Raw genomic sequence first — 12710 nt, 5'->3', positions numbered from 1 at the left:
CTGCCTGGACCTGACCTTTGTTTCACGCTCCTTCACAGGAAAGGTCAGGTGGTTTCCGGATATTGAAACGCGGGGAAGTGACCACCTACCCACTTATCTAAGGGTTGATGGACTCCAGGTTAGCCGGCGTCACACACTGTATCGACTGGCCAATGTTCAAGTCAATTGTCGAAGACAGCTGTCGTGATGGCTTGTCCTCTAGCCTAGAGGACATCATAAAAGGTGCCCTAGAGGTTGCGAAACATTCGCTTCTGAGAACGTATATGTATCAGTCGAGGTGGCCAGCGACCAAATGCTCTTTATTGCTGAACGTACAGTGCTTTTATAGCCGCAAGGGGTGTGGCAACCAAGGCGCATATCTAATCTAGGCGAGCACGATGAATCGCCGCACCAGGCATGGCACGTGCGTCATTCCCGATACATCTTCCCTCCTGTGGAGAATAGATGCCAAGTACTTGGTTGAAATTGCGGTCGTACCGCAGGCGCTGCGGTGGTCTCCTATCTCTGGTAGATCGGCGCATTGTAAGAGCCTGCGGAGCCGTTGAGCTCACAGTCGGTCCAGTCGTAGTCACGGGCGGCGGCGCCTGCGGAATGTTCTCGGAGCTCACAGGCGAGTCTCCAGTTGCAGCAGGTGCCGTGGGTTGCAGTGCTTCACACGCTCGTTCGCTCTCCCGGTCGTCACATTCGAGGGCTTCTTGCTGGAACAGCTCACCAGTTGGAAGCAGATGCTGTCGGTTGCGACGTAGCACTCTGTTGTCCCCGGTAACTACTCGATAAGACCTCGGTGCAACTGCTTCGGTAACTTGAGCTCGGCGATTCCATGTCTTTTCCTTTACTCTCGCGACATCGCCGGTATTGAGAGGTGGTAACGTTCTCCCCCGAGTGTCTGCCTGGGCTCGCTTGAATACTGGTACGCTTGGCTGCTGCCTGAAGTCCGGGAGTAGAGTACGAAGCCTCCTGCCCTGCAAGAGTTCACCAAGGGAGCGGCCATCTTCGAGCGGAGTGGATCTGTAGTTGAGCAACCCGAGCCAGAAGTCTTGTTTTGTTTCTTCCGTTTTCTTTAGGTTTCTTTTCACAATCTGAACCCCCTTCTCAGCGAGTCCATTCGATCGCGGGAACTCGGGGCTCGACGTGACGTGGCTGAAGTCGTACCTGGATGCAACGAGAGCAAATTCATAAGACGAAAATTGCGGCCCATAGTCCGTGTGGACTTCCATTGGAATGCCGTATCTTGAAAAGATGGCGCTCAACTTCTCAATTACGGCACTGGATGTTGTACGAGTCAGCTTCTCCACTTCCGGGAAGTTCGAATGGACATCAAAAACCGACAAGTACGAGCTGCCTCCGTACTGAAAAATGTCAACGCCCACGCGGTACCATGCATGGGCCGGTGCAGGTCTGATCATAAAAGGCTCACTTTGCTGTTTGTACGTATATTTGCGGCAAATTTCACAACTCTGCAACAGGTTTTTGATATCAAAGTTCAGCCCCGGCCAGAACACTAGGCCCCTGGCTCTTGCTTGGCACTTGTTCAAGCCCATGTGTCCCTCATGAATACGTTCGAGAACTTCCTTTCGCATTGACTTCGAGACTACAACTTTGCTGCCTTTAAATACAATTCCTTTTATCAATGAGAGCTCGGACGCGAATGGCTTCATTATTCCCACAATGTCACCATGGCCATTAATGTAGCGCATCACTGACTGCAAGTCCTGATCATTCGCCGTTGCTTTGGCTAGACGGGCCAGTGTTCTAGCGCTTACCAAGGTTGACAGGACTGCAACCGCGTGGACCTCCACATCTTCCGTGTCGTCGGAGTAGTCCTTAGTCGCTGTCCCTGGAGCCCTTGATAGCATGTCTGCGAGAAAGAATTTCTTTCCTGGTACATACTGCAGTTCAAAATCATAAGCCATTAGCCTCAAGCAAAAACGTTGAAGCCTGGGTGGCATATCACCGATTCCTTTCGCTGCAACACCAAGCAGTGGACGGTGGTCAGTCTCGATAACAGTTTTACGTCCGTATACGAAGTGATGAAATTTTTCACAGCCGAACGTTATCCCCAATGGTTCCTTTTCAATCTGCGAGTACCTCTGCTCCGAGTTGGCCATTATACGCGAGGCATAAGCTACTGGCCGCCAGTTTTCACCGTGGCGCTGTAAAAGTGCAGCCCCCAAACCATTCTTTGATGCATCTGCCTTGATTTTAGTTTCTCTGGCTGGGTTGAAAATAGCTAGGAGAGGCGCACTGCTAAGCATGTCGCAGATCATCCTCCACTCACTAGCGTGGTTTTCGGTCCACTCGAAGACAGTCCTTTTTGATGAGGCTGCGAAGAAGCGTAGTACGTTCTGCGAGATTAGGCAAGTACTTGCTGAAATAATTTGCTACTCCTAGCATTCTGTGGACAGCGGCTTTATCCGTTGGGCATGGAGTCTCCCTCAACGACTGCGTCAACGCTGGGTTAGGCTTTATTCCATCGTGGCTAATGACGTCACCCAAGAATTTAATTTCAGTCACTCCAACCTTGCACTTTTCAGCGTTGAAAGTTAAGCCTGCTTTTTCTGCCACTTGCAGCACTTTCCGCAGGCGCGCATCGTGTTCTTGCTTAGACGAGCCCCATATTAAAATATCATCAATGTACACTCTCACATCTTGACAGCCGTCAAATATTTCGCTCAGGATTTTCTGGAAAACTTCCGGGGCTGATGAGATTCCGAATGGGAGCCTCAAAAACAGGTAACGCCCGAACGGAGTACCGAACGTGCATATAGTTGCTGTGGAGTCATCCAAAGGTACCTGATGAAAACCCGCCCTTGTATCGAGGAGCGTGAAGTACTTAGCGCCGGCGAGCTCAGCTTCTATGTCCTCGCGTCTTGGCATCTGATAATGCTCTCGCTGTATCCACTCGTTGATACTTCTAGGGTCCATGCAAACCCGAATTTTCCCGTCTTTCTTCCGCACGATAACCAAAGGGCTTACCCAGTCTGTCGGTTTCTGGACCCTCTCAATGATGCCACTTCGCTGCATGCGCTCCAGCTCCTCCCTCAGAGGTTCCCTCAGTGCCAAGGGCACCCGCCGAGCTGGCTGGACAACTGGCATCGCATCGTTGCGTAGGACCATTTTATACTGGCGACTCACGCAGCCTGTTCCTTGAAAAAGCTGGCGGAATTCGGTTAGAACGCCCTCACTGCCGCCCGCTGTGGTGCTTCCTTCTTTTACAGCATCCACTGCACGTGACACCAGACCAAGCGACTCGCATGCTAGTAGTCCCAGTATAGCTTGGTTGCCCTTTTTGACGACATAGAAGTTGACGTCCTTCGACCGGCCGTTCACGGTCACGGGTAGCCTTGCCATACCGAAATGTCGAATGACACCACCGCTGTATGATCGAAGCACCGAAGAGCTCGGTTTCAAATCTGCTGCCGTCTTGCATCGTCAGTAGATAGAGTAGGGCAGCAAGTTGGCCTGAGATCCCGTGTCCACTTTGAAGTTAACCATCTGGTCAGCCACTTTCACATGTACTACCCAGTTCGCTCTCGCGTCGATGCTCGAGACTGTCACATCGAGAATGTCGAAGCTGTCTTGCTCCTCGCCAACTTCTCGGATTTGCGGGCCCTTCTTGCTGCAAGCTGCGAAATGGTTAACACCTTGGCATATGACACACGTTTTGCCAAACGCAGGGCATCTGCCGGGTATGGCGTGTAAACGATTGCATCTGGCGCATTTCCGAGATTGCTGCTTGTCTTGCATCACTTGCTTATCGGGCTGTGCCGACGGTGCTTTTTGCACCGCATGCTCCGCTTTGCGAACCTGCCCAGACCGCTTCATGACCAGCGCCACGTGCTTATCGGGCTGCGCCCAGGCACTGTTTTGCAGCGATGCTGCTCCCTCCGCTTTGCAAATCTGCGCAGCCTTGGCAAGTGTCAAGTCTTTTTCTTTGAGGAGCTTTTCATGCAGTCGTGGGCTACTGGTGCCAAACACTATTTGGTCACGGATTAAGGAATCAGCTATTCCCGAAAAATTGCAGCTTCTTGCATGTTTTCTGAGGCCCCGCAAGAAATGCTCGAATGACTCCCCTTCGCCTTGCACTCTGGATCGGAATATGTACCGCTCATAGACTCCATTCTGTTGTTCTTGGCAGTACTCCTTGAATTTCTTAACAACGGTAGCATAATCTTGCTTGTTCTCGCCCCCGAGAAAAAGGAAGTTGTTAAATACCTCCAATGCGTCGTCTCCGGCAGTGCTGAGCAGCAGTGCTGTTTTGGCTGCCGTGGTTCGGGGCTCTTTTGGCGATTCCGTTGCTTCCAGAAAAAGCTCGAATTTCTGCTGGAACAATTCCCAGTTCTTGGCGATATTCCCACACAGCAGTAGTGGTTCAGGAAGCTTCAGCAGTTGCTCCATCGTGTTTCCATCGACGTGAGCTACCCCACTTCTGACACCATGTATCAGTTGAGGTGGCCAGCGACCAAATGGTCTTTATTGCTGAACGTACAGTGCTTTTATAGCCGCAAGGGGTGTGGCAACCAAGGCGCATATCTAATCTAGGCGAGCACGATGAATCGCCGCACCAGGCATGGCACGTGCGTCATTTCCGATACAGTATACACGCACCGAATACGACATCGAGCAAGAGAAGCTTCGTGCAATTCGTCGTCGTGCAGAGCGAAGGTACAGGCGCACGAAGTCTGAAGCCGTCGAGCTAAAAAGTGCCTTCACTTTTTAGCTCCGGGTCTGCTCGTTGCTGTTCAGCAAAGTCCTCCGCGCTTATTATTCAAGGAAGGCGTCGTCATCCTCGTCATCTTGCGGAGGCGGGCCAATAAGGGCACGTGATAGGCAATCGGCATCGGAGTGCTTTCATCCGGACTTGTAGGTTATAGTGATGTCATATTCTTGCAGTGTGAGGCTCCGCGCCCCCCAGCCATCCTGAAGGGTCCTTTAACTTCGCAAGCCAACACAACGCGTGATGGTCGCTGACGACTTTGAATGACCTGCCATATAGGTAAGGGCGAAATTTTGCTGTAGCCCAAACGATGGCGAGGCATTCCTTTTCGGTCGTAGAATAATTGCCTTCCGCTTTTGACAGCGGCCGCCAAGCGTATAAGCTATCACCCATTCAAGTCCGTCTTTCCTCTGGACTAGGACGGCACTGAGGGCTAAGCTACTGGCGTCAGTGTGGATTTCTGTATCGGCGTCCTCGTCGAAGTGCGCAAGTACCGGTGACGATTGCATGCGTCGTTTAGGTTCTTGAAATGCGTCGGCCTGCGGCGTTTCCCGCTTAAACTCGATATCACATTTAGTTAGATATCTCAGCGGCTCAGCAATGCGTGAAAAGTCTTTGACAAAGCGCCTGTAGTAGGCACACATGCCAAGAAATCTATGCACTGCCTTCTTGTCGATGGGCTGCTGGAACATTGCGATGGCAGCTTTCTTCTGCGGGTCGGGGCAGACTCCAAATTTGCTGATGACGTGGCCTAGGAATAGAAGCTCATCGTAAGCGAAGCGGCACTTTTCCGGCTTCAGAGTGAGCCCTGATGACTTGATGGCCTCTAGTACTGTCGCAAATCGCCCAAGGTGATCGTCGAAATTTCTGGCAAAGACGACGACGTCATCCAAGTAAGCAAGACAGTGTACTTCAATCCTTCTGACGCCGTTTCCATGACGCGCTGGAACGTTGCAGGCGCCGAGCACAGTCCGAATGGCATGACGTTGAACTCGTAGAGGCCGTCTGGCGTGATGAAGGCGGTCTTTTTCGCGGTCTCTCGCGTCGAGTTCTATTTGCCAGTAGCTGGACTTCAGCTCGATCGACGAGAAGTATTTAGCGTTGCAGAGGCAATACAATGCGTGATCTATCCGTGGTAGGGGCTATACGTCCTTCTTAGTGATCTTGTTTAGACGACGAAAATCGACGCAGAAACGTAGGGTTCTGTCCTTTTTCTTAATCAAGACAACAGTGGATGCCCGCGGGCATTTCGACGGCTGGATGGTGTCGTCGCGCAGCATTTCGTCGACTTGTCTTATAGCTCCACGTTCTCGGGTCGAAACTCGGTAAGGGCTCTGGCGGAGTGGTCGAGCGCACTCTTCGGTTATTATGCGATGTTTAGCGACTGGCGTTTGTCGAATCCTAGATGACGTCGAAAAGCAGTCTTTGTATCGTCGGAGCAAACTTCTGAGCAGTTGCTGTTTAATCACGGGGAGACTTGGATTTATGTTGAAGTCTGGTTCGTGAACTATGGTCGTCGGGGTAGATGCGGTAGAATCCGAGAGAACAAACGCATTGCCGGTTTCCACAATTTCCTCGATGTATGCGATCGTTGTGCCCTTGTTGATGTGATTGAACGCCTGACTGAAGTTTGTCCGCATCACTTCCGCTTTCCCTCCGTGCAATTGAGTGACCCCTCTTGCGACGCAAATTTCACGGTCGAGCAATAGACGTTGGTCGCCTTCTATGACGCCTACGTCTGCGAGTGTTTCGCTGCCGACGGAAATGACTATGCTGGAGCGAGGCGGGATGCTGACTTGGTCCTCAAGTATACTCAATGTACGCTGACTGGAAGGCCTCTCCGTCGGTATCGCTTGGTCTGTGGATAGCGTTATCGACTTCGATCACATATCGATGATGGCGCCGTGTTGGTTCAGTAAGTCCATGCCGAGAATTACGTGTCGCGAGCACTGTTGGAGGACAACGAGCGTTGCAGGGTAGGTCCGGTCATGAACTGTAATTCTTGCCGAGGAAATTCCTGTCGGCGTTATGAGGTGTCCTCCAGCTGTGCGAATTTGAGGGCCGTCCCTTGCAGTCTTTACTTTCTTCAGCTTGGCGGCGAACAATCCACTGATGAAGGAGGAGTCGGCTTCTGTGTCCACTATAAGGCGGCGACTGCGTGACCGTCGAGAATCACGTCAAGGTTGGTTGTTCTGTGTCTTGCGTTGCAGTTAAGCCTTGGCGTCGGATCACGGCTGCATCGTGTTGACGTGTGGCTAGTACGTCGCGTCATCAGGCGTTTCTTTTTTTTTTGTCGGCGTATTCCTCGCTTCTAGGTATCGTCGGGATGGCGTTGTCTCGTTGATATATATCATCGAGATAATCATTTCGGCGTCGTCGGCGGCGGAGGATCTTCGTCAGTTCGACGAACAGCAACCGCACTCCATCGGTTGCTGCTTTTAGTTTTCCGGATATGGGCTGACAGACCGGCTCCGGGCTGGGCCAGTGTATGGACGGCGCTGCGGCGACAGGTAGCGACATGGTGACGGCGAACGGGACGGTCATCGAGGGCTGCAGTGAGTAGCGGCGAGGTAGTCGGCGATATCACGAGGGCGTTCACCTTGCTGCCGGCGCGGAGCGTTCACGGCGAAGCCTCGTAGTCCAATCTCGTGGTATGTGCATTGGCGGTAGACATGTCCGGTATGGTCCGGCTTCCCCGCAGGGATGGCAGAGCGGGCGGTGTTAGGATCGGGGGCTCAATCCCATCGCTCGTAACCCGTTGTCAATATTGGAGTCCGTCATGAATTAGAAGGTAGCTGGCCCATGCCGTCCTCCAACTTATCCACGCTGAGCACGTTGATGAAGGGAAGGACTACTTCTCATCGAGAAGGAGGAATATGGGTTTATTTACAGTATCCATATGCAGTTCATCAGTCTAGCATGACTGCGAGATAAAAGTACATCCGTCTAACATGGCTGCTTGAGAAAGTGCATCAGTCTAACAGGACTGCTTAAGAAAGTGCACTGAGCAGCCGCACAACAGCGGTTTATAAACACTCGGTACTCCCCCGATACCCAGGTGACGGAAACGGCTGTCCAGTCATCGTAAACAAGTCGCCTCTCTGCGGGACGGTTTACACACTCACACACACACACTTCCTTGCGCGAGTTTCACGGTCCGGAGCCGACGTCAGACGGACTTCGTAGAACTCGGGGCTTGTGTCAGGAAAGGTGCCTTTTATTCCCAGCAGGGCGACCGGGTGCCCATTGTCTTGCGTCTTGGACGGCGCGTGGGAAGGGGCCTTCGTAGACGTTCCCGCGGCAATTCCCCCGCTCATAGCAGAACAGGTCGGCGTTGGTGGGTTCGGTAACAATAGTTGGTCCGCCGAACGCATTCAGTCACAACGGCGACGAGGATAGAGCGTAACGGTGGCGTTCGAAGAAAGTTGACGCCCGCTGTCGCAACTGAATGGCAAAACATGCACGTCAGCTGGACCGTTCTTAACAGCGGTCGGGCAGTGGTCGGGGGCGCGCCAAATGTCCGTCTTCCTCGGGTGGCTGCGCTGGGCGACGCGCCATATGGACGGGCGGGCGAGCTGGCTGCGGCGGTCGACGGTGGAACTGCGTCGTTACAGCGCTCTGGCGCAGGCGCGGAGGGGCAACGTGACGGCGGGATACGGCGGCGGCGTACGTCATCGCTTCCGGCTGAGGCCTTTTATATAGGTGTTCTGTGCTGAGGCTGCGGCCATCTGCGGCGATTGAGGTACTCCGAGTGATGGTTGGAGCTCCTCGCGTACGATATCGGCAATCGAAGCCACTTCTGGCTGTGTTGAATGGAACAGCCTTCTGAAGCTCCTCCTGCACGACCGCTCTGATAGACTCGGGCAAGTCATTGGTTGCAAGTGATTGAATTCCGGCGTAGTTGGTTGAGTTTGCGCGGCGGTTGCCGCATTTCAAGAGTTTTCTCGATGCTGGTGGCCTCGCGAAGAAACTCTTCGACGGTCTTCGGTGGATTTTGTATCATTGGATTTTGTAGCATGAGTAGGCGAAGTTTCTTCTCCTCGGACATTTCGGGGTCGGCGTGGCGGAACAGGCGCGTCGTCTCCTCGGTGAAGACCGCAATGTTCTCGTTGGGTAGTTGTATTCGGGTTTCTATATAGTAGAGCTCGGGCTCGTTCTCGGCGTACTATGTTTGTGAATGTCCGCAGGAAGCAGCTTCGGAACAGGTCCCACGTCGTTAAGGTATCTTCTCTGTTCTCGAACCACGTCCTAGCGGCGTCTTCCGATGCGAAATAGAGATGTCGCAGTGTGTCGTCGCTGTTCCAGCTGTTAAATGTAGCGACCCCCTCATACGTCTCAAGCCAGCTTTCCGCGGGTCCTCGAATGTGCAATCGCGGAACATCGGAGGCTCTCTGGGCTGCTGCAGCACGATGGGGGACACTGGGACTGCCATTCGGATTGACTTGACGACGATCTTCCTGGTCGTCTCAGGCAAAAGTCCGTGCTCCGTAAGCAATCCTTGCAGCCTGCGACTGCCTCGCTGGTTCTTGGCGACGTTGGTGTTGTCTTCCGCGTTCGGGCTTGGGTCACGTCTTTGTGGGGGCGTCCGGAACATGAACGCAAAGCACCTCCACCAGATGTCACGTGGTAGTGACGGTAAAGAACACAGTAGCAATACTGTGAAAGACGAACGTAACTTTTATTGGGCGAACCTGTGCCCACAAAAACAGGCTATACTTAAAGCACAACGATAGCGGTGATCGCCGAAATCTGATCAGCGGGTCGGCTTTAATTTATGCATAGTCATCGAAGGTTCCACAGTAATCGCTGGTGCCTCCATGCCTTCCAGAAAGTTCTACACCATTCGCGGCGTGCGATGAAATAAGATTACGCAGGGTTCGGTGACAAGAGACATGCAGCCGATATAATCATCGATGACATCGAACCCCCGTAGTAGGCGCTTATGCACGCGAGTGCCCCCAAGAGGCCTCCCCCCGCACATAGAACGCCTCAAGTACAGAAACACCCACAAATGAGGAATAGGCAGTGGGAGGTATGGCTTGCGGAAGTCCAGCGAGCCGCTCGTGCCAGTGGGGCCCTGGAATAGGGGGGGCTTCAACCGTCGTGCCTTATTTTAACGCGACAGCGTTAAGGAGCTCGTGTCGCAGAAAAGCCGGCGTCGGCGGTGTTGGCCGTAAGCGACTTACAATAAAAACAACTTACAAGATGGGCTGGTTGGGAATCGAACCAGGGTCGCCGGAGTGTGAAACGGAGACGCTACCACTCAGCCATGAGTTCGATGTTTCCAAGCGGGACAAAAGCGCCTCTAGTGAATGCGGTGTCGCCTTCGAAACATGCCGTAGAAAGTTATACTGTGGTGTCTATCGGTAATTATGAGCATGCAAATTACAGAAGTCGCAGTTGAATAAGTAGCGAAGTACGTTTCCGCTACTTTTCTTCTGCGCTTGGCGCACACGCAGGGCCATCCTGCGGCAAACACAGAAGACCCCCTCCTCGCAATGTACGGCGCTGCCCCGACAGGTGGCGCGCCACTCGCGCGCTTCTCCCCTTCGTCTCGTTGGAGCACATTATGGCCGTGCGGGGACTGGTGCTAGGATGCCCCAATAACCTTGCGTTTAATAAGTTTTCTCGCTCTCTCCCCTTCCAACTTCCAGCGCGCGTCACTCGAACCCTCGTGTTTAGGCGACGCGGCTCCTCTTTCCGCTCAAAGCGGGATTCCTAGCTGCGGCTTCCGATGCGGGACGCCTCTGAACAATGCCTCCTTTACTAGATGCTCGCCGCGTTGCTCGCTTTCCCATTGTAGCGGCGGTTCCCTTAGTTGAAGTTAGTTCAGCATAAATTCCGTGAGGAGGCGCTCGTTGCCGTTTCAACTTCTGGCGGATGTGGCAGCGGCGGCTGGATACAACCGCTGGCGCGTTATATGCGCGGGCGTCTGTTAGCGAGCGTTATCGCGTGCCTCCGAGACGGTGACAGATGCCATGTTAATCTCAGAGGCCGCAGCACTTGATTGCAAGTTGCAGGCGTTCGCGATGGGAGGCGCTCGTTGCCTTTTCGCGGAGGAGAAAAAAGGGAGAGGGTCCGGAACCGAGCTACCGGACAACGCGGCAGGCATCTATAATAGTAAAGGAGGCATTGCTCTGACGTGATCGCTGCGCCGTAGCGCGTCTGGTGGGAAAGCGTCCCCTGCGATGTGTGCCGTGCTGCTGGCGAGAAGTCATGCGTCTGCGTGGTACTCCCAAGCGAGATAGAGGACGATCCCATCGAGGCGTCAGCCCCATGATCGTGTCCGCCTTCATGGCGCGTCGCGGCCCGGCTGTCCGTGCTGATCACGACGTTTGGCTCGCGTAGATCGCTTCTCCCTCCGAGACACCGAGTTCTTTGGTTCGTTCCGCTTGCTCAGGCGCACGTTTCGTTGCCGGGCCAACGCTGCGTTGCTCGGCGCTCACCGCGTGATTGGTGGGTGCAAAGTCCGATGCGAGGCGCCTCAAGTGATCGCTGCGCCGTAGCGCATTGTCTTACACCCCTTGGCGGGTCGACGGGAACGCTATCGCGTTCCACTCTTAAAGGCGAAGCTTAAGCGTCCTCCAATTTTTATTTATCTTAAATAAAATTTTGCTCCCTCACTCACTCACCCGGCATAATTTTTATGCGACTGATGCAGCAATGACTTATGGCGTTTTTCACTGGTCGATCTGGAACGGCCGCCGAAATCCTCGAGCGAGCGCTCGGGTTTCGCGAATCCGAATCGGCCAGCGGAGCGCAAAAATGCTCCGTGGGGGATCACACAGGAAGTCTGCGTTCACGTCGCACAAAGCGGTTCCGGAAACCATGCCCGACTTCTGCTCTCTACGTTTCCACGGCAACCAAACTCACCGTCCCCCGTGCGTAACTTGACCACGGCAATCGCAGAGTCCGTCATTTCCATGTCGCGCCCGCAAGGATTATGCATGGACAACGTGAATAGAAGGCTTCGTACAGCACCTGCGTCACCTAGTAATCGCTGCCGTCCGAGCTCTCATCGCTAAACGCGAGCTCTGCAGCAGCAACGAACGCAGCCATTTTGCGAAGCAACACAATGTTGTGCGTACCAACCGGTACCGATTTCGCTTGAAGACGCGCGAGCTATTTCCGCCCGAATCCGCGCCTCGGCGGCGGAGCAAGTGAGAGCGATCCGGTGCGGCGCGAGTTGATCCGAAACGACCAGTGGAACGCGCGAACCCGCTCCAGATCGACCAGTGAAATTCGGATTCGTTGCCACGGAGCAAGAGATCCTGCTCCGAATCGACCAGTGAAAAACGCCATTAGGGGTGTTGCACTCCTCTCGGAAAGCATGCCACAATTATTTAAACACTGTTTACCTGCACTCTAAGAACAGTTTACACCCTTTGGCTTGCCCCTTCTGCCACACAAAGATAATCGTCATCTGCCTTGATGCGTTTCCTTTCTTTATCGCTGCGAGCCCGGAACTTTCCAGTAACGAACGGCACGCGCGTTATCAGCATAGAACAGTTTACACCCTTTGGAGTGCCTCTTCTGATAACGCGCGTGCCGTTCGTCACTGGAAAGTTCCGGGCTTGCAGCGATAAAGAAAGGAAACGCATCAAGGCAGATGACGATTATTTTTGTGTGGCAGAAGGGGCAAGCCAAAGGGTGTAAACTGTTCTTAGAGTGTGCGCTTATGGGGATGCGAGTTGCTACAGCGACGGCGCAAGCATAACCTTGTGTCCCCGCCTGTTGCCAGCTACAGAAAGCAGCATTTCGGGGAGGGAAGTCGCCTGTTCCAAAAGCGGGCAATACGCGGCAGCCCGCTCTGAAACGCTGCTTTCTGCAGCTGTCGGGAGGCGGCGAAACGAGTTGATTTTTGCGCCGTCACGGTAGCAACTTGCATCCCCATAAACGCAGGTATATTTGCACCTTTTGTTTAAAAAACAGACAATTGACCGTACTAAGTGTTATACTTAATAAAGTAGACGGCAAAATGCGATCGTTCTGC

The 12710-nt window shown here is 53.5% G+C and overlaps 1 protein-coding gene across 4 annotated transcripts; it reads right to left on the bottom strand.

The window, feature by feature from the left end:
- Positions 1-290: 290 nt before the first annotated feature.
- LOC135917107 (uncharacterized) lies at positions 291-4445 on the bottom strand. 4 transcript variants are annotated; one of them, XM_065450596.2, is made up of 3 exons: positions 2977-4445; positions 1764-1858; positions 291-1152 (listed from the first exon to the last, which is right to left on the bottom strand). In XM_065450596.2, exons 1-3 carry the CDS (start codon positions 3349-3351, stop codon positions 360-362), a joined length of 1263 nt encoding a protein of 420 aa, XP_065306668.1. In that variant the 5' UTR covers positions 3352-4445; the 3' UTR covers positions 291-359. The 4 variants fall into 4 exon arrangements, with proteins under 4 accessions (XP_065306668.1, XP_070388207.1, XP_065306667.1 ...); XM_070532106.1 differs by having other exon boundaries at positions 4216-4445; XM_065450595.2 differs by having other exon boundaries at positions 291-1858.
- Between the last annotated feature and the right edge of the window lie 8265 nt (positions 4446-12710).

This window comes from Dermacentor albipictus, chromosome 1 (genome assembly GCF_038994185.2).
Source record: "Dermacentor albipictus isolate Rhodes 1998 colony chromosome 1, USDA_Dalb.pri_finalv2, whole genome shotgun sequence".
In the NCBI taxonomy this organism is placed as follows: domain Eukaryota; kingdom Metazoa; phylum Arthropoda; class Arachnida; order Ixodida; family Ixodidae; genus Dermacentor; species Dermacentor albipictus.
Note: the sequence above shows the minus strand (reverse complement) of the source record. Positions and strands in the feature narration are given on the sequence as shown.

Bases quoted from the DNA above. Each gene is read 5' to 3' on its own strand.
- LOC135917107 (XM_065450595.2), bottom strand. From the start codon at position 1,856: ATGCTATCAAGGGCTCCAGGGACAGCGACTAAGGACTACTCCGACGAC.